This window comes from Nomascus leucogenys, chromosome 12, assembly GCF_006542625.1.
Source record: "Nomascus leucogenys isolate Asia chromosome 12, Asia_NLE_v1, whole genome shotgun sequence".
In the NCBI taxonomy this organism is placed as follows: Eukaryota; Metazoa; Chordata; class Mammalia; order Primates; family Hylobatidae; genus Nomascus; species Nomascus leucogenys.
Genome location: NC_044392.1, coordinates 30567433 through 30595030, shown reverse-complemented (window position 1 = coordinate 30595030; position 27598 = coordinate 30567433). Strand labels below are relative to the sequence as shown.

General features: G+C 39.6%; 1 protein-coding gene across 2 annotated transcripts; it reads left to right on the top strand.

Moving 5' to 3' along the window:
* Positions 1-22: 22 nt before the first annotated feature.
* Positions 23-27185, top strand: FMO2 (flavin containing dimethylaniline monoxygenase 2). 2 transcript variants are annotated; one of them, XM_003258868.4, is made up of 9 exons: positions 31-82; positions 432-569; positions 10234-10422; positions 13531-13693; positions 16210-16352; positions 20728-20927; positions 22136-22491; positions 24585-24657; positions 26783-27179. In XM_003258868.4, exons 2-9 carry the CDS (start codon positions 438-440, stop codon positions 27132-27134), a joined length of 1608 nt encoding a protein of 535 aa, XP_003258916.2. In that variant the 5' UTR covers positions 31-82; positions 432-437; the 3' UTR covers positions 27135-27179. The 2 variants fall into 2 exon arrangements, with proteins under 2 accessions (XP_012366426.2, XP_003258916.2); XM_012510972.2 differs by lacking the exons at positions 432-569; positions 16210-16352 and having other exon boundaries at positions 23-82; positions 26783-27185.
* The last annotated feature ends 413 nt before the right edge of the window (positions 27186-27598 follow it).

The following is a 27598-nucleotide window of genomic DNA, read 5'->3' as shown; positions in this document are numbered from 1 at the left end:
ACGCTTCCAACTGCCTCCCAGCACACAACCAAGGGAGAAAACTATTCTGTCAAAGAGACGGTGCCAAAAGGCAAAAACAAAGGTAAGGATGATTGCTGGGGAAAGAAGCTGAAAAGGAAAAGCTCAGAACTCTAGCTGGAAATTTGGCTCACATCCCTAGTATGTTACTGCATAGTCTGGCTTTGTTGAATGGCTTGCTTTTAAATGTTAAAGCTAGATGTAAGCAAGGTTTGCAACAAAGTCCGTAAGACAACTCAGCTTTTCTCAAAGGCAAGAAGAGGGCAGGATTTTTGACTGGCTCTTTATTCAATAGTGCTGCTTATTAAATTATCACGGCTACAATGTTTAAAGCCAATTACCTGACCACATCATAAGGATTCTCTTACCGGTTGCCCCAGTTAAATAATGTTGATTGATCAACTCCTTGACAGGAGCTGATGGCAAAGAAGGTAGCTGTGATCGGAGCTGGGGTCAGTGGCCTGATTTCTCTGAAGTGCTGTGTGGATGAGGGGCTTGAGCCGACTTGCTTTGAGAGAACTGAAGATATTGGAGGAGTGTGGAGGTTCAAAGTAAGTGAGATTTTCTTGGGTCTTGAACAGGTTGTGTTGTTATTTCAGGGTGAATCGTAGTTACTGATGGGTCATATTGAGAAATTTATTAAACAACTTTGATCAGATTTATTTCTATTTATTGATGTGGCCATAATGGAACTGAAGTCATAGGCTGGCATCTCTCCTCCCGTCAATACTAACCCAACCCAGGTAGCTGACCCAGGCATGTAAAAGATCTCTTCTTTTGGATTCAGCAATTGTCTTACAGCCCATACTTTTGTCGTTCTTTAATACACTAATATTAGAGAACATTTTACAAAAATAGAAGTAACAGGGATTCTTCTCAAGATATCACTTCTGTTTCAATTATTAAACCAAATGCTTCCTTAGAGACCATGCTCTTATCATTACTATTTTTCTCTGACAAATGAACCATGTTTGTTTACTGAGCTTTATCAATGACATTCTAGTATAACTGCGGTGAAACTCTTTGTTAAATGTTTTATTAATTAAATTTATTCTATTAATCAAACCAAATATTGATAATGCTAGTTGTCTATATTAGTCCATTCTCATGCTGCTATGAAGAAATACTGAGATTGGGTGATTTATAAAGGAAAGAGGTTTAATTGACTCCCAGGTCCACATGGCTGGGGAGGACTCAGGAAACCTACAATCATGGCAGTGGGAAAGAGAGGTGCTGAGCAAAGGGGGGAAAGCCCCTTATAAAACCATCAGATCTCATTAGAACGCACTCACTATCATGAGAACAGCATGATGGTAGCTGCCCCCTTGATTCAATCACCTCCCCCCAGGTCCTTCCCACGACATGTGGGGATTGTGGGAACTACAATTCAAGATGAGATTTGGATGGGGACACAAAGCCAAACCATATCACTGTCCTTCACAATTTGTATAAAAATTAGAAATTTGCATAGATAGATAGCTATAAGGATTTACAATTATTCCTTCCCACAACCTCTCAATAGGTAGTAGCTTACCACCTTCTAGCTGTGAGATCTTGAACAAGTTATTTACATCCTGTGTTTCAATTTACCCAGTTATAAATGGATATAATAACAGGAAAGTGTGACTACCTCATAGTGCTATTTTGAAGATTAAGGGAGATAATTCATATAAAGAACTTAGATCTAAGTTCTGGACTCATAATAGAGTTCAATAAATGTTAGCTACTAATAATAACTATATATTTTATAGATGAGCAAACTGAAAGTGAGGGAGGTTAAGTGAGATGGCCAGGGCCACACACTGGAGGAACTGGCCTCCAAACCAGGGCCTACATGACTTCTAAACAGATAAGCCCTGACTTACAACCATGCCCTAACTTGCATTCTTGCTCAAAAAGATTAAACAAAAGTTTAAGTTCAGAACCCAAAAGCAATGACTTTAGAATTATGTAATCAGGTATCTCTGAGATATTAAAACACATAAGAATATTCCAGATGGGAGCAAAAGGTTTGAATACATGAAAATCAAACTCATATCAGCAGAGACCATACAAAGGGCTCTCACTGCAGGCTGACTAGTTAGGAGGATGGCAAGGTGATCCAGGACCTGCGTGTGCTTTGTCAGTTCAAATTGAATCTCATGCCAACAGGGATCTTTTTTAACATGTAACATTAGGCTTCTCAAGTACATATGACCATAAACCACACCTAGAGGGTTTCTTTTCTTTTCTTTTTAATATTTTTCTGAGACAGGGTCCTACTCTGTCGCCCAGGCTACCATGCCCAGCCATGGAGAGTTTCTTAAAGATATTGATTCCTTTGGTTAAACCTGCCACCAAAAAAAAAAAAAATTACTGATTTGTGGGCACCATCCCAAATATACTGAATCAAAATCTTCTGGGGGTTTTTAATAAACGTCTCAAATGAGTCCTATGATAAGACAAATTTGGTAATTGTTACACAAACACCTAATTTAAAAATCTGATCATTTTACTAGCTAAACACACTCAGAGTTAATGAGGGAGAAGGGAGAAATTGATTCTTCTATAAGACAGGTAGCTTTGCAAAAAGGAAAACAGCTTAAATAACATTCATTTCTTATTAAAAGCTGATGATTAACATCATTTTAGTTTTTCCTGGGATGGTGATGTGATGGTCATTCCTGTCTTAACCAAAGATATTTTTGTCCACTCTAGGTTCACATGTAGATTTCAGCTGGAATTTTTTTTTTTTTTTTTTTTTTTTTTTGCTCCCGGGTAGATTCTTAACCTAAACAAGAAATGTAGAAATTACATTTGGTCCTTGGTATATGCAGGAGATTGGCTCCACAACCTCCCTCCCCCACTATACCAAAATCCTTGCATACTCACATCCCACAGATTTCTTGTCAGCAAAAGAGACAAGAGTTAGTTTGAATAGTCTGCCAACAATATGATTTGATGAATTCTAAGAAGGTATTTTCTGGGGTAAAATATTGCTCCAACTATCCTTTTGCCTGTATGTAAAATTTCAGGTTAGAGATACCTTCCTATTCACTAGAAAAACTGTATTAAAACCTGATTAATTAGGCTTTATTGAATATTAAAGGTTAAGTATATAACTGTGGAACTTGTAACAGTATCACATTTCAAATTTCCCTCAAAACTATATCCAAAAGAGGAATGTAAACTATTGTCTCCACTCAACGAAGTCAAAGAGTCCAAAGAGTATCCCTGCAGAGTGAAACATAAAATAAGCAAAATTTCACAGGCTGCCTGCACTAGGGCTATGTGAGGGTTTTGGTTACCAGGTGACTCGAGTTTCCAAGAAGGATGCTGGGAGCCCCATGCCCTTCCCTGGTAAACTTTGCCTTTTCACTACTCTACCATCCAGAAGCAATTTTTTAAATTGGTTATTTATTAATTTTCGTATTTACACAAATCCTGAGATTACTTAACATATTTGGTGGTGACAAGTTAACAATAAATAAATTTAAGAATCCTTGTCCTATACCCAACCCAGACAATACAGAATTCTTCCAAACTCTCCAGCACCCCCTAGTGGCACATATGGACCATGGGACAGGTAGGTAATTAGCATATATTTTTCGTTCTGTTTCCAGCAACGGGAAGCACTTGGCAAGCATCGCCTTCTTTTCTTTGCAATACTGCTAGGAAGTATGTATTATGATTATCTTTATTTACATATTAAGAAGAAACAGTTTTCAGATAAAGAATTTGCTCAGGGGAACATAGGTGGTGGGAAGAAAATGAGGGTTTACAATTTCGGAGCTCTCACACTTAATAACCTTGCTAAAGTATTGATAGAGGAAAACATGATCTTCTTTCAGCCGCTAACCTTCTCTGTTTCCTTTATTGTTCCTAATACCTTGTATTCACGTGGGAGTTACCATGTACATTTTTTTTCCTGTGGGTTTTCTTTTAATATTTGGATTTGGATCTCCTCCTTTTCCAGATGTATATGTTTAGTTATTTTAATTTTCATGTAATACTCGCTAAACATATCTCAATCTTGGTTTTCTTCCTCTAAGTTCAATCTGAAATATCACTTTCTCTCTTAAAATATGGCTCCCCCAAGATCCAATATTCCAAACATACTGCCAATGAGTGTATACCCTTTACCTTGAAAGCAGCAGAAAAAAAGTGGTAAATACCTGAGCCAGGGAGCTTAATTAGGGGGCTCTATCAGTGATCAAGGCCAGTGATCAAGGGAGACACCAGCCTAATGAAAGATGACAGAAGATAGCAATACTCTAATAGAGATGTGGTTCACAAAGTTCATTTTGCAGAAGCAGCTAGGGAGAGCTTCTAAAATACAGAAATCTGAGCCTGTCTTTTTTCTTTTTTTTCTTTTTTTTTTTTTATGAGGTGGAGTCTCGCTCTGTTGCCCAGGCTGGAGGGCAGTGGCGCAATCTCGGCTCACTGCAACCTCCACCCCCTGAGTTCAAGCGATTTAGCTGATATTACAGCCTTGTGCCACCACACATCTGGACCCATCTTCTAATGCAACTGGTCCACTGACTGGCATTTGGGAATTGCAATTTTTGCCTCTAATTGTAGGACAAGGAAGTAAGAAGAGTTTCAATCATATTCAATTCAACTAACAGAGCAGATAGATGTAAGGTCCATCTGAGTGAAATGATAGAATCACAGAATATTCTTAAAGAAAGGCAATTTTATTCCTTCTAACTGCTTATGATAACTACCGATGAAAGCAAAAATATTGATTGGTAAGGGTCAATATAATGATGTTTCACAAAGAAAAAGTTTAAATTTGTAAGTTTTTGTAATTCATATTTATAATAAGTAAATCTGTTTCTGCTTTATAAATTTCCTTGCTTAATGTAGTCATAAATCCAAGTAGTTCTTAGCAATCTGGCTTTTCCCCCTCAAAAAGAATTATGCATGCCATTACTGTTGTTCAGTATTATGAAACTACTGGTTAATCTGACCCACTGGAGGACTTAACTACAAATAAAGACCTTTAGGTCTCTTTCTCTTCAAGAGAAAAATATTGAGCCGGGCGCGGTGGCTCAAGCCTGTAATCCCAGCACTTTGGGAGGCCGAGGCGGGCGGATCACGAGGTCAGGAGATCGAGACCATCCTGGCTAACACGGTGAAACCCCGTCTCTACTAAAAATACAAAAAAATTAGCCGGGCGTGGTGGCGGGCGCCTGTAGGACCAGCTACTCGGAGAGGCTGAGGCAGGAGAATGGCGTGAACCCGGGAGGCGGAGTTTGCAGTGAGCCGAGATCGCGCCACTGCACTCCAGCCTGGGTGACAGAGCGAGACTCCGTCTCAAAAAAAAAAAAAAAGAGAAAAGTATTTTATCTGTATTTCGAATGTCTGCAAATAATACCCTTTAGGAGCAATTCTAAAGCTCTAGTTCTTGGAAACATCAAATATTTGAAGGGAATGAGAATCCTCTCGACTTCATGATTGTATTTGTAGCTCTCTGGACCCAGCAGGACGTTCATCACCATGATGTTACAACAATCACTGTTTTGACTGAGCAGTGACTGTTGAAGTGTGTATTGCTCTTTTGTTTTGTGTTTTGATTTTTTTCTACCAAAGGTAACATGTTGACGGGTTTTTTTTCCTTGTTTATTAAATACTTGATAAAGTTGAGAAGCACATTACCAGGATATACTGTATTGACCCTCCCTCCTCTCTTCTGCCTTAATTTTTGGTTGTTTGTAAGAGAGGAGGGTCCTAAGACCACTGTCATTATCATGAGGGGCTTATAAATGTCATGGTAAAGAAATACCTCAATGATGTCTATTTTTAAAACTGATCTTACGGGTTAACAAGCCAGCCTGGTGGGATATTTTCCATCATCATTTAACCAATAATGGTTCTAAAACTTTTGTGTATGCACATGGTCTTAGACCTCCTTTTAACGATTGTATTAACTTACAAGCTCAGGTAGTATTTTTCTTAAGATTCTATCTCAGAGCACACTGACGGAATGTTGAAGTGTGTAGCAAAGTGTTTACTTTCTTTAAATAACCAGCTCTGTAACTCTGTAAGTTCTTTGTGTTTCTAGCAGTCTGTGTAGTTGCCTTTCTTCAGAGGAAGATTTTTCACATTTCTGGGGTTTTCTTGCTTTTAGGGTGGTAAGATTCCTTTCTTTTTTTCTCTTTTCTCCTAAAATCGATGCAGGTAAGGGTGGGTGGGTAAGGGGTGTTGTTTTTTAACTAGCATGTTAGTTATACTTGGGTGGCTGGGAGGGTTGTTAAACTGAATCTTGCTTAATACTGTCCATTAGCTCTCATGCCGCGTCAGCAAAATGCTTTAATTTTTAACTGTAAAACATGTGACTTGGTTGAGTCTTTTTGTCTTTTTTTTTTTTTTAATGAACAGAATTGGGGGAATTAATGTGGGCAAGTTGCCTTATGTTAGAATGACTAAGTTAAACCTCTTAATTTGTATTTGTCCAAGGCAGACATGATATAAGGAATATGCACTACTGTAGTAACTCCCCTGGCCGCAGAAACCACACTGCAAGCCTGTACGGGGTGGGGTGCTGACTGCCATTTGCCACTTTTAAATGGGCATTGCCGTGGTAATGTGAATCCCATCAATTCAGAAGATGGGTGGGGAAATGAAGATTTCCCCCCAAACCTTTAGGCAAAAGTGAGTTTTTGGTTGGTTGGTTGGTTTTGGTTTCTTTCGCCCCTCCTCTTGGCTTTCACATTTTAAATCTTAAATGTTACTATTGCAGGCTGCAGACATGACAGTCAATGAGCAGGTGAAGAACCAATGGAAAAGTGTTCAAAAATTCTTGTGTTAGCTAACAGGCTTCTGAATGTATCACTGTGGTCCACAGAGAAGGCTGGAGGAGGTAGCAAGGAGATGCTGTATCAGCTACTACAGCCTTAAAACAAAGTTGGTATCTCTTTGGACTTTAAAATTGTTCCTATGCAGCTTATTTTAATTTTGTTTAATCAAATAAACAAGAGGGTTTTTCCATGAAAAAAATAATAATAATAAAATAAATTTCCTTGCTTGAGTAGATTAAATATTACCCTTATAATCTTCTTTAAACTTAGTGTTTACAACCTTTTTATTGTCATGAAGTCAAACATAAACTTCAATTCAGCTCGTGATCAAAAGATCATAAATTCTAAATAAGTGCTATCTGAATTAACTTGGTTTGCTAGAGTTTTCTGACATTCTGAAAATTCTATATTAGAAGAATTCTTTATTATGTGATAATTTATGTTAAACAAATTATAGCAAATTCTATACATAAGGAAATTCAGACTATATTTATGCTTAAATACATTATCCAGGCAGTACTAGTACTTAAGTAAATATGTGAGTTAAATTTATCTGTTTTGAAAACTGTGTCTCTGTCCTCCTCTTGAGTGACAATAAACCCTCTGTCTCCACTTTCAGATCTCCAAAGTTCAAGTGCATTTTAATATGATATAATAATAAGCTCCATAAAGATATAAACTATGTTCGTACTGTTAGCATCTTATCCCTAACTCCAAGCTCAGACCCTGGTCAGGACAAGCATTTGATACATACTTGTCTATTAAATCAATGTTAATCATCTCTTCATAACTAGGAAAACTACGCCAATTTTACCCAGATTTGTTTAAATACACAGATGCCTACTTCAGCAAACTAAATGTAGAAGGAAGCACATATAAAGACAAGGGGGTCTTTTTTAGCTGCTATTTGCCAATTAACCCAACAATAAAAGTTTATCACTTGGCTGGGTGCGGTGGCTTACGCCTGTAATCCCAGAACTTTGGGAGGCTGAGGCGGGCGGATCACCTGAGGTTGGGAGTTCGAGACCAGCCTGACCAAAATGGAGAAACCCTGCCTCTACTAAAAATACAAAATTAGCCGGGCATGGTGGCGCATACCTGTAATCCCAGCTACTCAGGAGGCTGAGGCAGGAGAATCACTTGAACCCAAGATGGGGAGGTTGCAGTGAGCCGAGATCATGCCATTGCACTCCAGCCTGGGCAACAAGAGCAAAATTCTGTCTCAAAAAAAAAAAAAGGATTATCATTTGATCTTCAGAAAAATAGTGAGGTCATTATTGTTTGCTGACAGACTACACAAGTAAAATCTCCCAAAGGCGAGTTTTGCCCTGGCCCTAAGATTACTGTAGGGCCTCAGACATCAAATCAGCTCTTCTCATCACTCAAAATTCCCTTAAAATTGACCTGATAGAGGAGCCAACCACATTTTTAAGCCAAATTGTTGGGTCTTTCAAAAACTAGCATTTTGGCTGTAGTGTAACAGTCTTAGTTTAACTGATTCAAAACTACGGCTGGCTTAGTAAATTTAACTCTAGTGGCCAATAATAACAGAAAAGGGATAAATATTTGTAAGTATGTACTTTGGGCCAGGGATTCTGCTAAGCACTTTATTCACTCTCATTAAAGCCTTGAAACAATTGTTGCATGTTTAAGTTATCAATGAGCTCCATTTTACAGAGGAAAATGAGGAAACTGACCTATGTAACTTGCTCATGGTCACAAAGCCATTAAAGGTGGCAGAATTAGGACATCAACCCAGTTAGTGTGACTCCAGAACCCTCCTATTTACTCTATACTACTCATAAAATTATTTGGTCTTGGGGCTGGGCACAGTGGCTCATACCTGTAATCCCAGCACTTTAGGGGGTTGAGGTGGGTGGATTGCTTGAGCTCAGGAGTTTCGGACCTGCCTAGGCAACATGGTAAGACCTCATCTCTACAAAAAAAAAAAAAAAAAAAAAAAAAAACTAAAAATTAGCTGGTATAGTGGCATGAGGCTGTAGTCCTAGCTACTTGGGAGGTTGAGGTGGGAAGATCACCTGAGCCCGGGAGGTTGATGCTGCCATGAGCCATAATCATGCCACTGCATTCCAGCTTGGGCCACAGAATGAGACCCTGTCTCAAAAATAATAATAACAATAATAATCTGGTCTTGAGAAAAAATAGTATTTTTTTGCTTCATAAAATATTTCCCATTTTGAGAACTTGATTAAGAAACTCATTGTCTTGCCAATGACATTACATTCAATCATGCTGAAACATCCAGAAATGGTTTACACATTGTTTGACATCAGTATTATGCCATTTGAAGCCAGTGTTTGAAAATAAAACACTGTACCGTGATTTGTTTATCCAGAGTTCAGATTATTGTATCCTTGTATATGAGACAGAAACCCCCTTGTATTCTAGTGCAAACTCTCTTTGGATCTTAATATATATAGTTAACAATAACACCATACTAAATTCTAACTACCTAGAAAGCTAGCATACCTTAACCTGATAAGTTTTACCAAGTTACTTGAAATTATAGCAAAGTTACCATTTAAATCTTGATTCTGGCCAGGTGCAGTGGATGAACCAAGCATGATGATGCCTGTAATCCCAGCACTTTGGGAGGCTGAGGCGGGTGGATCACGAGGTCAGGAGATTGAGACCATTCTGGTTAACACAGTGAAACCGTCTCCACTAAAAAATACAAAAAAAAAAATTAGCCGGGCGTGGTGGCAGGCACCTGTAGTCCCAGCTACTCGGGAGGCTGAGGCAGGAGAATGCCGTGAACCTGGGAGGCGGAGCTTGCAGTGAGCCGAGATCACGCTACTGCACTCCAGCCTGGGCGACAGAGTGAGACTCTGTCTCAAAAAAAATAAAAAAAAAAAAAAAAAGATTTGATTGTATCAGTGCTACTCACCTTTATCACTTGACAATGATTGATTTGTGTAAAAGGATTCAAATCAAAATTTGCAAACTCTCTTCCTCCAAAAGTACTCATTTTATAACACTGGAATTCTCTATTATGCTCTCTGCCCAGTGTCCCAGGGTTTATTGGTTTCTAAAGAGGTAGTGGGTATTACAGCCTCCTCAGGGGGAATTTAGGAAGTAAGCTGGTTGTCACAAAGACTAGCATTAAATAGGTGGAGACCTAGGATGCTAGTATCTTGCAATGTGCCAAAATAATTGTCCCTGTCCCCAACCTCACTATTGCCAATATTACCCCTACCCCTCACAGTGAGCGTCACAGGCAGGCAACAAACTGGTGTCATCACAGAATGATTGATGGAACACATAGACTGCACTCATTACCTAAACATTGTCGTCACACTGCAGCAACCAAAGACAATCGCATTACCCAGGGGTTAGATGTAGGAAGAGTAAAAAACAAACAAAAAATTTTTGAATGCGTCATTATCACTAATTATTTTATTTGATCCTTCAGGAGAATGTGGAAGATGGCCGAGCAAGTATCTATCAATCTGTCGTTACCAACACCAGCAAAGAAATGTCCTGTTTCAGTGACTTTCCAATGCCTGAAGATTTTCCAAACTTCCTGCATAATTCTAAACTTCTGGAATATTTCAGGATTTTTGTTAAAAAATTTGATCTGTTAAAATATATTCAGTTCCAGGTATTGTATTTTTGGGGAAATGGGTTTCTCTACATTAGTTCAGCTCATATTTAAATAGAAAAGTGACTCTGATAATGAAAGCAATTATGAATGAAGTATCCCATTCTAAGTATTTGTTGAAATATAACAGCCTCATATAAAACCCAAAAAGTAGTGTCATTACCCTTGATATTATAGATTATATACATTAATTGAAGAGGAAAATCATCTGTTAAAATTAAAGGTTTGAATAATAATATATTGATGTCAAAACTTTTTTTTTTTCTCCCTGAGACAGAGTCTCACTCTGTTGCCCAGGCTGGAGTGCAGTGGCATGATCTCAGCTCACTGCAACCTCTGCCTTCCAGGCTCAAGTGATTCTCCTGCCTCGGCCTCTGGAGTAGCTGGGATTACAGGCACACATCATCATGCCTGGTTCATTTTTGTATTTTTGGTAGAGACGAGGTTTCACCATTTGGGCCAGGCTGGTCTCGAACTCCTGACCTCAAGTGATCCACCCGCCTCAGTCCCCCAAAGTGCTGGGATTACAGGTGTGAACCACCGCACCCAGCCTCAAAAATTCATTTAAACTAATATCTGTTATCATTGAATACACCTAGCTTCATTTGCCTTGAAAGGGCATATACCAAAATTAAATCGCTGTTTTGTTTTCTTAGCTTCTTCATAGAAATGGGATTTCTTAGATGTGTATTAAATAAACTCATTGATCTCTGTTCATACTAGAAGACTGTGGCAAGTATTTTTGCTTATCATTTTTTTCTGAATGCAATCTCTTGCAACCTAAAGATGGCCAGATCATTTTGAAAAACACTTGGAATTACCTTTTCCTGTGCTTCCTCAAAATCAACAAAAAACAATATTTTCATTAAGCATGCTGAATTTTTATCAATGGTCTATACTTTGAGAAATAGCTACTATGCTTAGAAAATAAAATATCAATCACATTTCTTGGCCAGGTGTGGTGATTCAAGTTTGCAATCCCAGCACTTTGGGAGGCTGAGGCAGGAAGGTCACTTGAACCCAGGAGTTTGAGACCAACCTGGGCAATACTGTGAAAATCTGTCTCTACAAAAAAATTTTAAAAGATTATCCAGGCATGTTGATACCCACCTGTGGTCCCAGCTATTCTAGAGACTGAGAAGGGAGGATCGCTTGAGCCTGGGAGGTCAAGGCTGCAATAAGTGGTGATTGTGCCACTGCACTCCAGCCTGGGCAACAGTGTGAGACCCTGTCTCAAAGTAAATAACTAACATTTCTGGATAAATAACTGTTAGTGAGGCTTATTTTTTAATACATCTCATTTTCTTAGTAATTCTAATACTAGGCTTATATAATATCAACTTACAATAGTAAATTTTGATGAAAATTTGTATTTATAAATTCCATTAAAATGTCCAGTTCTCCTAATGTAGTTTTTCACCAATTCCTGGTAGATCTAACTTGTGAATAACAGATTATGTATACCAGAAGGTTTTGTAACTTTGTGCACTTAACTATCAATCTACTTAACAAATATATTGCCTTCTTATGATACATAACTTCTATTCCATTCTTTTAAAGATCACGTTAGAGTTGCAAGGGAGTCATTTCTCTTGGTTATTGTGTTACTGCTACTTTTGTTTTTTGGAGAATGAAGAGGGGTTGGGAAGACTGGTTTCCGTTTATTGGTCTCTGAGTTGGTGTAAGTCATAGGTGTTAGAGCTCAACTCGAGAAGCAGGCAAACTGTAACAAGCCCTGTTGCTTATGATTGTCAATGTAATCTACATCAGTGCTTCTCAAACTTTAATGTGGACATGAATCACCTGGATATCTTGTTAAAAATGTAGGTTCTAATTTAATAGGTATGGGGTAAGTTCTGAAATTCTGCATTTCTGACAAGCTTCCAAGTGATACTGAAGATCCTGGTCCTCAAATCACATTTTGAATAGCAAGGATCTATAGCACTTAGTTAATATACCACTTTGAACTACCATCTGAAATCTTTTCTTTCATCTGAAAACTGCCCAGATATTTAAAGCCCTTTTACAAGATTTCTACTAATATTCCATATACATTTTTAAATTGAGACAACTTAAAAATTACCAACACAGCAGTTGGAAAAATGTCTGAAAATTTGAGATATATAAAAGACTAAAATACTTGCAAATGAGAAGCATGCCATTCCTCTTGTATAAACTTTGCTTCCACTTGACGTTGTTTCTTAATCCAGCAGATATGAAACATTTATGTACAATTTTAAAAATTAACAGACCTCCAGTGGGCTACATTTAAAAAAATCAATGAACCAATAAATCATTTTATTCAAACGAGATCATGAACTGTCTTGCTCACATGATGTACTCTGTTTTAAAAATAGTAAATGTTAAAAACTATCATTCAGTGGAATGCTGACCATGTGTCAGGCACTCTGCAAAGTGTTTTGCGTGAAATATCTTCTCTAATACAAAGTCCACAAAGAGGCGGCTACATAAAACGTTCCTGACATATGCCAATTGCATGATCACTTGAATTAGTTTGTTTCCTTGTTCAGACTATCAAATGACAGAGAGAAGTTCTTTAAAAGAAATTTATTTGGTAATAGAGCATTGTAATGAGAATGTACATGCCATGGTAAACTATTTGTGTATTCAGGGAGTTAAAGGAAGATAAAGGTTTTTAAATGGGGAAAAAATATAATTACATAATTGTTTTGAAATAATTATATAAAGAGCAATAACAGAGGTGATGCCAGGCCGAGATTGGACAGTTACTGAGCAGATGTTCTTGTAAAAGTCATTTTTGTGTAAGATTATGATGGTCTTTGTGCAAGGTGGTGGTTTTTGTAGTCTTTTTTGTTATCAGGCACACACCATGAGAATCCGCTCTTTCTGGCCTTTCCCACTTCTATTTGTCGGGTTTCTTAACATTAGTGACTCCATCTGGATTCTGACAGTTTTCATAAGAACTTGCTTTTTTCTTTCAAGTCCTTATTCAGCATTCAACACCCTTAACAGACTAGTCCCACTGCTGAGTCAGGCCTCTTGCACGAAGCAGCAATGAGAAGGACACACTTGGCCCATGTTATCCTGGAGTAATTCTCAATGATGCCCTCTCTGTGTTTCTTCAAGACAACTGTCCTTAGTGTGAGAAAATGTCCAGATTTCTCATCCTCTGGCCAATGGAAAGTTGTCACTCAGAGCAACGGCAAGGAGCAGAGTGCTGTCTTTGACGCAGTTATGGTTTGCAGTGGCCACCACATTCTACCTCATATCCCACTGAAGTCATTTCCAGGTGAGACCTACTGGGATTCCCAGCTTTTTGGAGTAGGTTTCCAGGTACTTTATATGTAGTTTATATTGACAAGCAGGATTCATTGCTGCAACTGGGCACAACTTGGCTCAATAAGATTGAGACAGAGCTAGAAAGATGAAAGACACCAAACACCATCTTTGTTTCTATTGGCCTCTGAGTCTTCATCACACATAGATCTCAGAGCCAACTTCCTTGGAAGTCACTAAGTCCTTGGCATAATTTTAGAGAATTCACATCAAACTGGTTCTCTGTTGGAGAGGCCCTTTTAGCCATGTGCCTGCGTTGGCCTTTTTCTACCCTGCCAAACACCGAGCCTTTTTCACAGGGCCATGCTCACACACAAGGGGAGAGCTCCTAGAAAGAAATGCTTTGCAAGTTAGTGATGGGGAGAGAAGTGCAGGAATAGAACCCTGCATCCAGCTGTTCTGGTCCACCCAAGTCTTTCCTCAGAGAACACACTTCTTTCCCAAGGCCCTTAGGAAAATATGTAATATAGTGGTTCATAGTCCAGGCCTCATATTAGAATCACCTGGGGAGCTTCTAAAGCCCTGATGGCCTGGGGACCTACCCCCAAAGATTCAAACACTATGGAGTAGGGTTAGAGCAATGAAAGTTTGCTCAGGTGATTTTAATATATAGTCAGGATTAAGGCCTGCTCATCTAAAGCAATTGTTCTCAAATAGAGTCACCTGGAGGGCTTTTCAAAGCACAAATTGCTAGGCCCCACCCTCTGTATTTCTGATTCAATAGGTGCTATGGCTTGAATGTCCTGTCCAAAACTCATATTGAGATTAATCCCCAATGGGGCAGTAGGAGGAGGAGGGGCCTTTAAGAGGTGATTGAGTCATAAGAGCTCTGCCCTCATGAATGGATTAAGCCATTTGTGGATAAATGGGTTAATGGATTATTGGGTTACACAGGAGTGGAACTGGTGGCTTTATAAGAAGAGGAATAGAGACCTAAGCTAGCATGTTACCATGCTTGGCTCCCTCACCATGCAATGCCCTATGCTGCCTTGGGACTCTTCAGAGTCCAAACCAGCAAGAAGGCTCTCAGCAGATGCAGCCCTTCAACCTTGACTTCTCAGCCTCCACAATTGTGTGCCAGAAGAAATAACTTCCTTCCCCTATAAAATATTCAGTTTCAGATATTTTGTTAAAAACAATAGAAGACAAATTAAGACAGTAGCTCTGACATGAGGCTGAGAATTTGCATTTCTAACACCAGGCAATGCTGATATTGCTGGCCATGTGACCACACTTTGAGAACCAATAATCTAAAGATTCTTTCAAGCAACCCCACCATCAATGGCAAATACTTTATAAAGTCATGTGTTTCTGGGAAGCATAAAAGTAGTAACTAGGAAAGGACACAGAGAAGCTTGTCTGTGATTAACCACCAGCAAGTCACTGACTTACACAATATGGAAACCAACTCTTATGTGACTGGTTTTTAGTTTTAGTTTACTTTTGGAAAATAAGATTGCTAAATTGTATTCTAACCATTACACAATTATAATAGCACTTCATAATGTGCTTAAGAAATATTTAAGAGTATCTGATAAGTGATTTTTTTTTCTTTTGAGATGGAGTCTCACTGTCACCCAGACTGGAGTGCAGTGGCATGATCTCGGTTCACTGCAACCTCCACAACCTCCATCTCCCAGAGGTTCAAGTATTTCTCCTGCCTCAGCCTCCCAAGTAGCTGGGATTACAAGTGCATGACCACCCCTGGCTAATTTTTGTATTTTTAGTAGAGACAGAATTTCATCATGTTGGCCAGGCTGGTTTCAAACTCCTGACCTCAGTTGATCTGCCCACCTTGGCTTCCCAAAGTGCTGAGATCACAGGCTTGAGCCACCACACCCTGCCTAATATGTGATATTAAAGTGTCAAGTGTCATTATATAGTCCAAAATAGTATAATGGGAAGCCAGAAGACAGTATCTGGTCCTGCTGTATTCATCACCATTTGTTTGTCTCTGATAGAGAAACTGCAGCTGTTAAGTTGCAGCCTCTGAAATCAAAAATCAACCCCTTTGGTCTTGTGTTTTTTTTTTTTGGTATTGAGACAGAGTCTCACTCTGTCAACCAGACTGGAGTGCATTGATGCAATCAGGGGTCACTGCATTCTTTACCTCCCAAGCTCAAGCAATCTTCCCACTTCAGTCACCCGAGTAGCTGGGACCACAGGCATGCGCCACCATGCCCAGCTAATTTTTGTATTTTTGTGGAGACAGGGTTTCGCTATGCTGCTCAAGCTAGTCTCAAATTCCTGGGCTCAATCAACCCGCCTAGGCCTCCCAAAGCGCTGGGATTACAGGCCCCCACCTGGTCTGGTACCTAAGTTTGCTTATGTGCTTTACTCCTATAGAGGAGAAGAGGCAAAACAAATTATTGACTCCAGAAAGGAAAAGCTGGCAATGCAATTTTATTGAAAATTAGCTTGACATAGTTGCTCTGGAGTTCATAGACTTCTCTATTCTTCCCCCTGAAGGTATTGAGAAGTTCAAAGGCCAATATTTCCATAGCCGCCAATACAAGCATCCAGATGGATTTGAAGGAAAGCGCATCCTGGTGATTGGAATGGGAAACTCGGGCTCAGATATTGCTGTTGAGCTGAGTAAGAATGCTGCTCAGGTGTGATGCTCTCTGCTTACCATGTACCTGGAGGGGAGGATTGGGAATGCCATACTGGAGAACCCCAGCCATATAATCGTGGCTCCAATCCTCATTAACTAATTGGTTGGTAGCTCATTGTGGCATCATAGAAAATCTGGAAGTCAAGAAACCAGTTTACCTCCTAGCTCTGTCACTAACCAGCCATGAATCCTAGAGTGATTCATTTCACTTCTCTGAGCGATGGCTCCCTCATTTTTAAAATGGGAACTTTTGACCAGATGATTTTCCATACATGAGGCCTTTCGTCAACATGGCTCACTGCAGCCTTGACCTCCTGGGCTCCAATCTTCCTGTCATCTCAGCCTCCTGAGTAGCTGGGACTACAGGCACATGCCACACCACACCCAGCTAATTTTCATATATTTGTAGAGATGAGGGTCTTGCCATGTTGCCCAGGGTGGTCTCAAACTCCTGAACTCAAGCAATCTGCCCGCCTCAGCCTCCCAAAGTGCTGGGATTACAGGCATGCACAGCCACACCCAGCCAAGAGGCCTTGTTTCTACCTGGATGTTTAATGAGAGGTTAATCTGTTCATATTCTGGAGGGTGGCTTTTAGAAATTTAGTGCATATTTGAATTATATTTGAAATATAGATAACCTTCAGTTACCCAAATATTATGAAAAGAAAGATTAAATAGATAGTAGGTCTCTCAACTAAAATCATAGATATTTAGGTGCTTCCTGAGGCCTTCTAACCACTGTCATCTTTGCACCTGCTCAGGAATGACACCAGCTGAGCTGCCAAAAAGTCAAACATTCATTACATGATGATGCTGCTGACAGTGGTGGTCAGGAATAGCAAAAAATAAACTCCTTCTGCAAGGACAGACCTAGGCAAAGAAGGGAAAAATCACTAAACGTCCTCTCCCAAAGTATCCCCTCTCAAGAAGGCCTGAACCAGATGCCCAATCACTCTTACCCTAGCTCTTTCAGCCTGATGTCTCTGGCCACCCAGGGCTTACCATGGCCTTATGCACAACCAACAAATCATTTCCATCCTGACTCTTACAGTTTCAGGACTCTAGATACCCAGTGGCAAAAATTACAAGCAAACATGACACCTGCCCAGCAGGTTAATGAAAGGGTTATATTGGAACCTGTCAGAGTCATCTGTCAGTCAGTTAGTGCCAGCCCGGGAACAGAGCAGGTCACTAACACCAGAAAGAGACTTACTAGACCCAGTAAGTCTTCACTTTGTGAAAATAAACCTCTTGTCACTTATCGCCTCAGTGTGAAGAACAAGTGAGGAGGCAGGAACTGTGACAGCCTGGAGCAGAGCAGAGCCGGAAAGTGAGAGTACCAGCTCTAGGCTCTTTCATGCTAGGAATACCCGCAAAGCCTTAGGAACAGTGTGTAATGGGGCAGTATGTGAGGAGCTAATATAGCAGTCAGCCAAGTGAAGATCCATCCTAGACTACTGCATGTTGTCAGACTAGTGATTTGGACTTAGATCTCTTCATTCCAAAGATATCAAATCTTAGATGGCAAGAACCAGTTCCTCGTATGTGTCTTGCCCTACAGAAAGACTTATGGTGTGAGATTCAATATTAAGAAACTACCTTGACTCTATTTGCATGCCTTACAGCTCCTTAATCTTTTGCACAGAGTGCAAAAGACTTTGTTGCCATCTCCCTCTATCAGTGTAAATGCCACTAGGTGCCCCCTTTTTAGGAGGTACTTCACTTTGAGGTCAATCATCTTTAAAACAGAGCCTCAATAAATCCTGGGGCTATGCATGTGATACATCACCTACATAGTAGATTCCTCCTAAATATAATGTTATAATCATACATTTCCAGGATTATAATCATTCATCTGCACTAATCTCTTCAATATTTATTAGAGTAGCAACATAAATCTATAACTATGATAAAACCTTTTACACAGAGTAATATACTCTCAAGCCTTCTGTGAAAAGACTAACCAGAGACTTTACAGGAGCTATACATGCTAGGAACGGAACTAGGTGCATCTGCAAAACTTGAAATTACAACCTGAACTCACCAAAATTCTGAGTGTGCACTGCTCTGTTAAAAGAAATTCACCTTCATAAGGATACGGCACCCTCTACCACAATCCAAAAGCACCACTCAAGATCATATGGGATGGTGCTGCATCGTTGTATTAGTCCATTCTCAACGCTGCTATGAAGACATACCTGAGACTGGGTAATTTATAAAGAAAAGAGGTTTAATTGACTTACAGTTTGACGTGGCTGGGGAAGTCTCAGGAAACTAACAATCATGACGGAATGCACCTCTTTACGAGGGTGGCAGGAGCGAGAATGAGAGCGAAGGGGGAACCCCTTATAAAACCATCAGCTCTCGTGAGAACTTACTCCCTATTAGGAGAACAGCATGGCAGAAACCTCCCCCATGATTGAATTATCTCCACCTGGTCCTGCCCTTGACACGTGGGGATTATTACTATTCAAGATGAGATGTGGGTGGGGACACACAGCCAAACCATATTAGTCATTTACATACTTCTGACCAAAATCCAAATCTCTGGCCTTTGACCTAAAGCATGCGTCTCACAGAAAGCAGCCTGAGCCTACATCCTCATCTTTCTCTCACTGTTGCAGCTAGTGTCACTAAGGCAGGTTAGACTCCCCTGCTGTAGGGAGGGTCAGAACAGAAAAAGAGTGAATCAAACAGGCAGAGCATTCCATTTGAAACATGGTTGGCCCCTGAGAAAGAGGAGGGGACAGTAAGTAATGGGAAGAGACACTAATGAAAATATTTTCGTATCTAATATCTAATCAAAGTATTGCCAAGTCAGCCTACAAGGGCAACAGCAGGAGAAATTCACAACATAGGTATATACCACACACAGACCAGCAATACAGGAATGCTTGGTATAGGTGCTACTTCACAAGCAAGGAATGTAAGGCCCATCCCCACAAAATTTGTCTCCAAATTCTGGTTCACTCCAGACATAAGGCATTGTATGAAACTCCTCTCTTCCAGCCTAACTTTACAAAATAACAGCTAGCAGTACTTATCACTTGCCAGGCAATATTTCAAGTACTTTATATGTACCACCTCATTTAATCTACACAAGAATGCCATGAGGTAGGTACTCTTAATACCCCCATTTTACAGAGAGAGAAACTGAGGCACAGAGAGATTGAAATAATTCAGCCATGGCAACACAGATTGAAATAGTTCACCCACAGTAGTGTGATTGGGATTCAAACCCAAGCAGTCTGTATCCAAACCTCTTAAGTAAATTGGTTACCTTGCAAGTGAATCTTACGTGTTTACCAAGTACAGCCTTAAACAAAAACTTACTGGATGGTATGTAAAAATTTAAGAAGCAGTTCAAGTATGCATTTGGCCAATGGGGGAGTAACAGTAAACACAGCAAAATATACATTTGAAAAGAGATTAAATGTACATTTTGGAAACAAGGGAAATCTTCGTAAACAAGGTAAAGAATACATCTGAAAGACGATTCAGATGTGCACTTTAAGAGAAAGAGAATCACAGTATAAATTCAGAGTTTTTAACTTTTAAAATATATTACAGGCACTGTGTCTCATGCCTGTAATCCCAGCACTTTGGGAGGCTGCGGCAGGAGGATTGCTTAAGCCCAGAAATTTGAGACTGACCTGGGCAACATAGTGAGACCATCTCTACAAAAAAATTGTTTGAATTAGCTGGATGTGGTGGTACTTGTCTGATACTGAGGTGGGAGGATCACTTGAGCCTGGGAGGTCGAGACTGCAATGAACTATGACTGCACAACTACAGTCCAGCCTGAGTAACAGAGCAAGACCCTGTCACACACACACACACACACACACACACACACACACACACACACAATAATAAAGTCTTTTAAATATGGAAGGAAGATTATTTCCCTTGTTATTCTCCATCCAGGGATATTCAGATGCATACGCTTATACTTGTGTAGTCACTAGGCTATAATCAAACATTTCCAAGGATTATAATCATTCTACCTGCACTATAGAAGAAACTTAGGTGAGTGGAAAACATGAGGGGAGGGAGGGAGGAGCTTTCTCTTAAGGAGCAGCAAACCACAACTGTAAACATGGGAAAGACTTGTGGATTTTGTCATCAGAGTTAGCCCAAAGACCTTCTGATGTCTCCATGAAGTTCTCAAGACTTTGTTGCAGTCTTCCTGCATCAGCGTAAATGCCACTGGGTACCCCTATTTAGGAGGTACTTTATATTGAGGTCAATCATCTTTAAAAGAGAACCTCTGTAAATTCTGGGGCTACACATGTGATACATGACCTTCATAGTAGAGTCCTCCTAAATGGGACAATGCCCTAATTTAAACTGCATTTCTTTTTGCTTGCCAGGTTTTTATCAGCACCAGGCATGGCACCTGGGTCATGAGCCGTATCTCTGAAGATGGCTATCCTTGGGACTCGGTGTTCCACACCCGTTTTCGTTCTATGCTCCGCAATGTACTGCCACGAACAGCTGTAAAATGGATGATAGAACAACAGATGAATCGGTGGTTCAACCATGAAAATTACGGCCTTGAGCCTCAAAACAAGTAGAGTTATTTTGCTTTTTTAATGGTATACTCGTTGGTGAGCAAAGTTGTCTGAAGGTGTCTCCCTTAACAAAGATTCAAATTGCTAAGACGGTAGTTAAAACTACAATCTAACAATATGAGTACCTTATAGGTCCTGGAGTTTGGATTCTAAATTTGTTCTGTATGCCTTTAAAAAACACTTAAGAAGATGAAGGAGAAGTGTTATAAGCTGCTCCAGAAAGCAAAACTAGGGGAGAACTTCTAACGCCCAGAGTCATCTAACATTGGAGAAAACTGTTTTAAGAGACTACAACCTGCCTTTCAGAGGGATGTGGTGGGAAACATGTAATTCTCCATCTAATAATTTATGCTTTGCTAACCCTATAGCATGAAGGTTCTTCCCATGGGAAACCTTTGAAAACACATTCCTTCTTCTTTGCTAAAAGACAAATCTCTGTTGACGTCAAAGTTATATGTTAGTGATTTAAGCACAAGCAAATGTTATGAATGGTTCTTTTGCTTGAGTTGTTACAGGCTTCTTCCCTTAAAAAAACAGAAGAGCTTTAGAATCTTTTAACAAATGCCTGCCATGTAACTACCATATTCTAAGATCTGACATAAGTGACATGTATTGTCTATTAAAAAAAGAAAAAGAAAATGTTCTCAAATCTACAAAAAAAAATAAGCGGACTTTGCATCAACATCCATGCTATTACTAACAGAGACTCCATGGATATTTGGGATTAACAAATATCACCAAACCTAATTTTATACATTAATTTTCACATTGATCCCTTCATAGATTTCAAAACTAGTGGAAATTTAGCAAATTTTTTCTTTCTTATAATCAAATAGGGGTTAAACAAAACAGCAAAATAATAAAAGCTAGATAGCATGAAAAAGGTTAAAAACAGAAATGGTATAATAACCACCATAATACTTGGGGATTGACCATAGGCACAGGCATTTTGTCTAAGCCCTTGGGGATGCTTCCTTCCTTAAAATCTCTTTCACTCACATCGCCTACATGTTTTCCCTTATTTATTGACGGGAGATATTTGTGACATGAGAATTAAGTCAGAAAATAAGGATTTGAACAGACAACCAGTTAAGTTAGAGTTTTACAGATATTTGAAAAGCCCTTTTATTTTCAGAGCCACACCCCAAAAATATCAAGATTCCTCAGCAAATGATCCTTCAGAATGTTTTTCTTCTGTATGTCTCAGATACATTATGAAGGAACCTGTACTAAATGATGATGTCCCAAGTCGTCTACTCTGTGGAGCCATCAAGGTGAAATCTACAGTGAAAGAGCTCACAGAAACTTCTGCCATCTTTGAGGATGGAACAGTGGAGGAGAACATTGATGTCATCATTTTTGCAACAGGATATAGTTTCTCTTTTCCCTTCCTTGAAGATTCACTTGTTAAAGTAGAGAATAATATGGTCTCACTGTATAAATATATATTCCCCGCTCACCTGGAGAAGTCAACCCTTGCATGCATTGGTCTCATCCAGCCCCTAGGTTCCATTTTCCCAACTGCTGAACTTCAAGCTCGTTGGGTGACAAGAGTTTTCAAAGGTAAGTGTGTAGGCAGGTGAGTGGCTAAGCATTTCAGATCTGGTGAAGTTTATCAATAATGATAAGAAGGTTGCCTGAGATAAAAAGGTTGCCAAGAAAAAGTTTGACAACCTTGGCTGCTCTCACAAGACTAACATTCTAAAAAGTTACTGGAGAATTCAAAGAATAACAAATACAGGAATTTAGTAATAATAAATACCTGCAATCATCCTTTTAAAATATTAGACAGTCAAGAGAATTTCAACTGGCATAAAGCTAAGTGCATGTTAACTTTTCTTTGAATCATGAGAGATAAGTTTAAGAAAAAGATCTGTGTCTCCTGGTTTTACCTATGTGTTGTTTAAAAATTCCTCAGCATATCTGCAAATCAATTTAACTCTTAATACCCGAGCAGCTCAACCTCACAAATCCCTACAAGTTATAAAATTATTAAAAGGTTCCTGAGTGTCTGTGTAGCACTTCATACTCCTCAGAACGGTGTTATCTCCCTGCCTCCAGGGTTCAATTCTGTTCAGCAAAAGCTTACTGAATACCTAGCCCTGTGCTGGGAACTGGTGGGACAGAGAGAAATTTAAACAGATCATTTCAACATAACATGACAAATGCTTTGATTGAGTAATATATGGAGTGCTCAGAGAAGGAGAGAAAGGGCACTTACCACGGTAGAATAAGGGAAGGGCACATGATAAAGGAAAATGTCCGGGATAACTGCATTTCTCAGGGGCAAAAAAGGGAATTGCCTGAACAAAAGCATACAGGCAATGATCCATATGGAAAGGCACATGCTATTTGACATTGCTAGAGCATGACGTATGAGGCAGAGAGAGATGAGCGATTACTCTTGGAGAAGAAGGAGACAGGACACAGGAATTTTGTAAGACATGCAAAATTCTAAGCTATGGAGCTTAGATTATAAATTATAGATCAGTTCTTCCCAAATATGGCCACACATGAAAATCATCTGATGGATCCTTAGGGACCCTGATTAAGTAAGACTGGCCAAGGGACCTGGAATCTGCATTTTAGAAAGCTCTTCAGCCCGGGGCACCAATGAAGGGTTATAAACAAGGAACAGGCATTAGCAGATTTACACTTTAGACAGATTGTTTCAGCAGTAGTGTGGAATATAGATTTGAAATTGGGAAAGACTACAGCCTCAGGGATGAAAGAGAAAGCTACTGAAACAGCCTATGCTAAAATATGACGCATCCTGGGCCAGGGCAGAGATACAAAGTGGAAAGGAAGCCATAAATGTGAGAAATCATTGAGGGAAAAATCAGCATGACATTATGATTGGTTCAATGTGGGAAGGTCAGAGAAATAGAGAGGAATCAAGGAGGACTAACAGATCTCTGGCATTGGAAACCAGGTGGACAGTACTGCTGTGAATAAAGAGGGGGTGTGCAGAAAATGATGTAAGTCTGGACAGGAGGGCTTCAGTGAGGAGCTCAGGTCTGGACTACTTGAATATGAGATGTCTGATGACTCTAGGCAAGGGGACTTGTCCATATTTCAACACATCCAAAGCTCAGGGGACACTTGTGGGCAGGCGATGGAGTCATGAGCACACGATAATAACCCCTGCATCAATCTTTCCCTATCTCTACTGCCCTACTCTCATCTCTCACCAGGTTTATTTCAACAGCCCCTTTACTGGTCTCCCCAACTTTGGGCTTGCCTCCCTGGCATCCATTTTCCTAAATTCAGCAGCCAGACAGATCTTTCCAAAAAATCAATCTGATCTTCTCACTTCATTCAGAATACTCTTCCACTGATTTGATTTGGGGCCTCCTGTCACCTTCAGGATAGAGCCCAAACCACTAGTCATGGCTGCCAGGCTCCCAGACACGCTTCCCTTTTCCAGCCTCTTCTCTTGGCCCTCTCCATCTCATAGTCCATGCCGTAGACTGTGCTCCCTGGACAGCGTCACATAGAGTGCTATGGGAGTGGCACCCCCTGAAGTTCAGCAGCACAGAAGCCCTGACTGGTATGACATGGTTCAACATCCAGAGTTTAATTTTAAGAATCAACAACTAGATAAAGTAATGATATTGACTCAAACTTACTATTCAAACCAACCTTTTATTCCTTAGGCTTGTGTAGCCTGCCCTCAAAGAGAACTATGATGATGGACATTATCAAAAGGAATGAAAAAAGAATTGACCTGTAAGAATTTTTTTTAATTCTTTACATGAAACAGTGTTTCTCAAAGTACAGCGATCTAACTACTTACAAGAACCGCCTAGCTGCCTGGTAAAATGCAAATTTCTGGGCTATAGCCCAGATGATTGAATCAGAAACGCCGTGTGTGAGGCTAAAAATTTGCATTTTTATCTTCTTCCTAAGCGATTCTTATACATACTAGGTTAAGAACCAAATACTTAAAGATAAGAATTGTACCAAATCAGAGCACTTCTCCTTGGCTTAATTTCATTTCAGTTTTATATGATGCCCATGTCAGATTCCATAACTTCTCAAGCCACCTACACTCTGTGGTTAGAGAGGGAATGGAATGAGACAGTGGTGGTGATAGTAGCTTGAATAGCTGTCAAAATTTAGAGAATCCCCATCAAAATAAATTAGGAAGGGGTTGGTGTGAAGGTTCAAGGATTTGTGCTTTGTGATGAGGTAAAATGAGGTTCAAAAGTGATCGAGTACCCTTGGAAAGTTGATTTGGGGCTTATATCAGGTGTAAGGAGTTTTCTCATGTTCAAATTCAAATTTACCTAACTTTGATTGAGTATCTACTATATGCCATCCAGACTGCCAGGTACTTTAGTAATTTAACAAGCAGATATTAAGCATCTCCTCTGAGCAAGACACCAAGCTATGCTTTCATATGCATTATCTTATGAATTCCTGCAGCCATCCTGGCTAGCATGTACTTGCCTGGAGATTTGCCACTGCTTAAAAAATACCATTCAGGACATAGGTGTGGGCAAGGACTTCATGTCTAAAACACCAAAAGCAATGGCAACAAAAGCCAAAATTGACAAATGGGATCTAATTAAACTAAAGAGCTTCTGCACAGCAAAAGAAACTACCATCAGAGTGAAAAGGCAACCTACAGAATGGGAGAAAATTTTTGCAACCTACTCATCTGACAAAGGGCTAATATCCAGAATCTACAATGAACTCAAACAAATTTACAAGAAAAAAACAAACAACCCCATCAAAAAGTGGGCAAAGGACATGAACAGACACTTCTCAAAAGAAGACATTTATGCAGCCAAAAAACACATGCAAAAATGCTCATCATCACTGGCCATCAGAGAAATGCAAATCAAAACCACAGTGAGATACCATCTCACACCAGTTAGAATGGCCATCATTAAAAAATCAGGAAACAACAGGTGCTGGAGAGGATGTGGAGAAATAGGAACACTTTTACACTGTTGGTGGGACTGTAAACTAGTTCAACCATTGTGGAAGTCAGTGTGGCGATTCCTCAGGGATCTAGAACTAGAAATACCATTTGACCCAGCCATCCCATTACTGGGTATATACCCAAAGGACTATAAATCATGCTGCTATAAAGACACATGCACACGTATGTTTATTGCGGCACTATTCACAATAGCAAAGACTTGGAACCAACCCAAATGTCCAACAATGATAGACTGGATTAAGAAAATGTGGCACATATACACCATGGAATACTATGCAGCCATAAAAAATGATGATTTCGTGTCCTTTGTAGGGACATGGATGAAACTGGAAAACATCATTCTCAGTAAACTATCGCAAGGACAAAAAACCAAACACTGCATGTTCTCACTCATAGGTGGGAATTGAACAATGAGAACTCATGGACACAGGAAGGCGAACATCACACTCCAGGGACTGTTGTGGGGTGGGGGGAGGGGGGAGGGATAGCATTAGGAGATATACCTAATGCTAAATGACGAGTTAATGGGTGCAGGAAATCAACATGGCACATGGATACATATGTAACAAACCTGCACATTGTGCACATGTACCCTAAAACCTAAAGTATAATAAAAATAAAAAATAAAAATAAAAAATAAAAAAATAAAATGCCAAACAATGGTTACCAATCTTGTCACATTTCTAGAGCATCCATGAATTCATGGCTCTTTATTTGAGGGCGTATTCTCAATCTGAGATACGAGCCTCCTGGTACGATAAACTCAGAATTTCCACCGAGATTCATTCAAAACTCACTCACATATTCACTCATTCCTTCATTCCTTTAGCAGTTTTGAATGCCTAATATTCTAGAAAACTTAGAACATTCTGTGAATATTCCCTTTTTACTTTCTTCACTAAGGTTTGGAGAAAGCCAGAGCCAGACGTTGCAGATCAATTATGTTGACTACTTGGACGAGCTCGCCTTAGAGATAGGTGCGAAGCCAGAATTCTGCTCTCTCTTGTTCAAAGATCCTAAACTGGCTGTGAGACTCTATTTCGGACCCTGCAACTCCTATCAGTATCGCCTGGTTGGGCCTGGACAATGGGAAGGAGCCAGGAGTGCCATCTTCACCCAGAAACAAAGGATACTGAAGCCACTAAAGACTCGGGCCCTGAAGGATTCATCTAATTTCTCAGTTTCTTTTCTGTTGAAAATCCTGGGCCTTCTTGCTGTTGTTGTGGCCTTTTTTTGCCAACTTCAGTGGTCCTAGTCAGCATAACGCTTTGGGCTTTATTATCTTGTCAGTCACTACCTCTTAAAGAAAAAAAAAAAGACTAGAAGAAAAAATATTAAATTCATGTTCTAATTATAGATTTTAGAGTTAGATAGTACAGGTGAGGGGGAAATTGTAAAGAATTAGCAGAATTAGGTCTATGTACAAAACCAAAATTTTGTCATGAAATTTTGCCATTCCACTCTTCCCTTAGTTCACCAAAGTCACCAAAACGTAAAATAAGACTGGCTCAGGTAAATAGTGCTGCCAACCCTGATATAGGGGAGTTGTATGGAAAAATAGTAGAATTACACAGCATGAAAAGCAGCCCATGGTTTAAATTATTAGACAATTTAAATTTTGGGTAAATATTTAAAACTCCTGAACAATGTTTTTGATGGTCTTCTATCCACCCTATTTGGTAACAAAGTTCTCAGATGTTAGGTCATGTTTCATTTGCT

Excerpts from the sequence above, each read along its gene's own strand:
- FMO2 (XM_003258868.4), top strand. The coding sequence starts at position 438 with ATGGCAAAGAAGGTAGCTGTGATCGGAGCTGGGGTCAGTGGCCTGATT. Across the intron at positions 570-10,233 it reads GAGGAGTGTGGAGGTTCAAA|GAGAATGTGGAAGATGGCCG; the intron begins GTAAGTGAGATT and ends TTGATCCTTCAG. Across the intron at positions 10,423-13,530 it reads TAAAATATATTCAGTTCCAG|ACAACTGTCCTTAGTGTGAG; the intron begins GTATTGTATTTT and ends TGTTTCTTCAAG.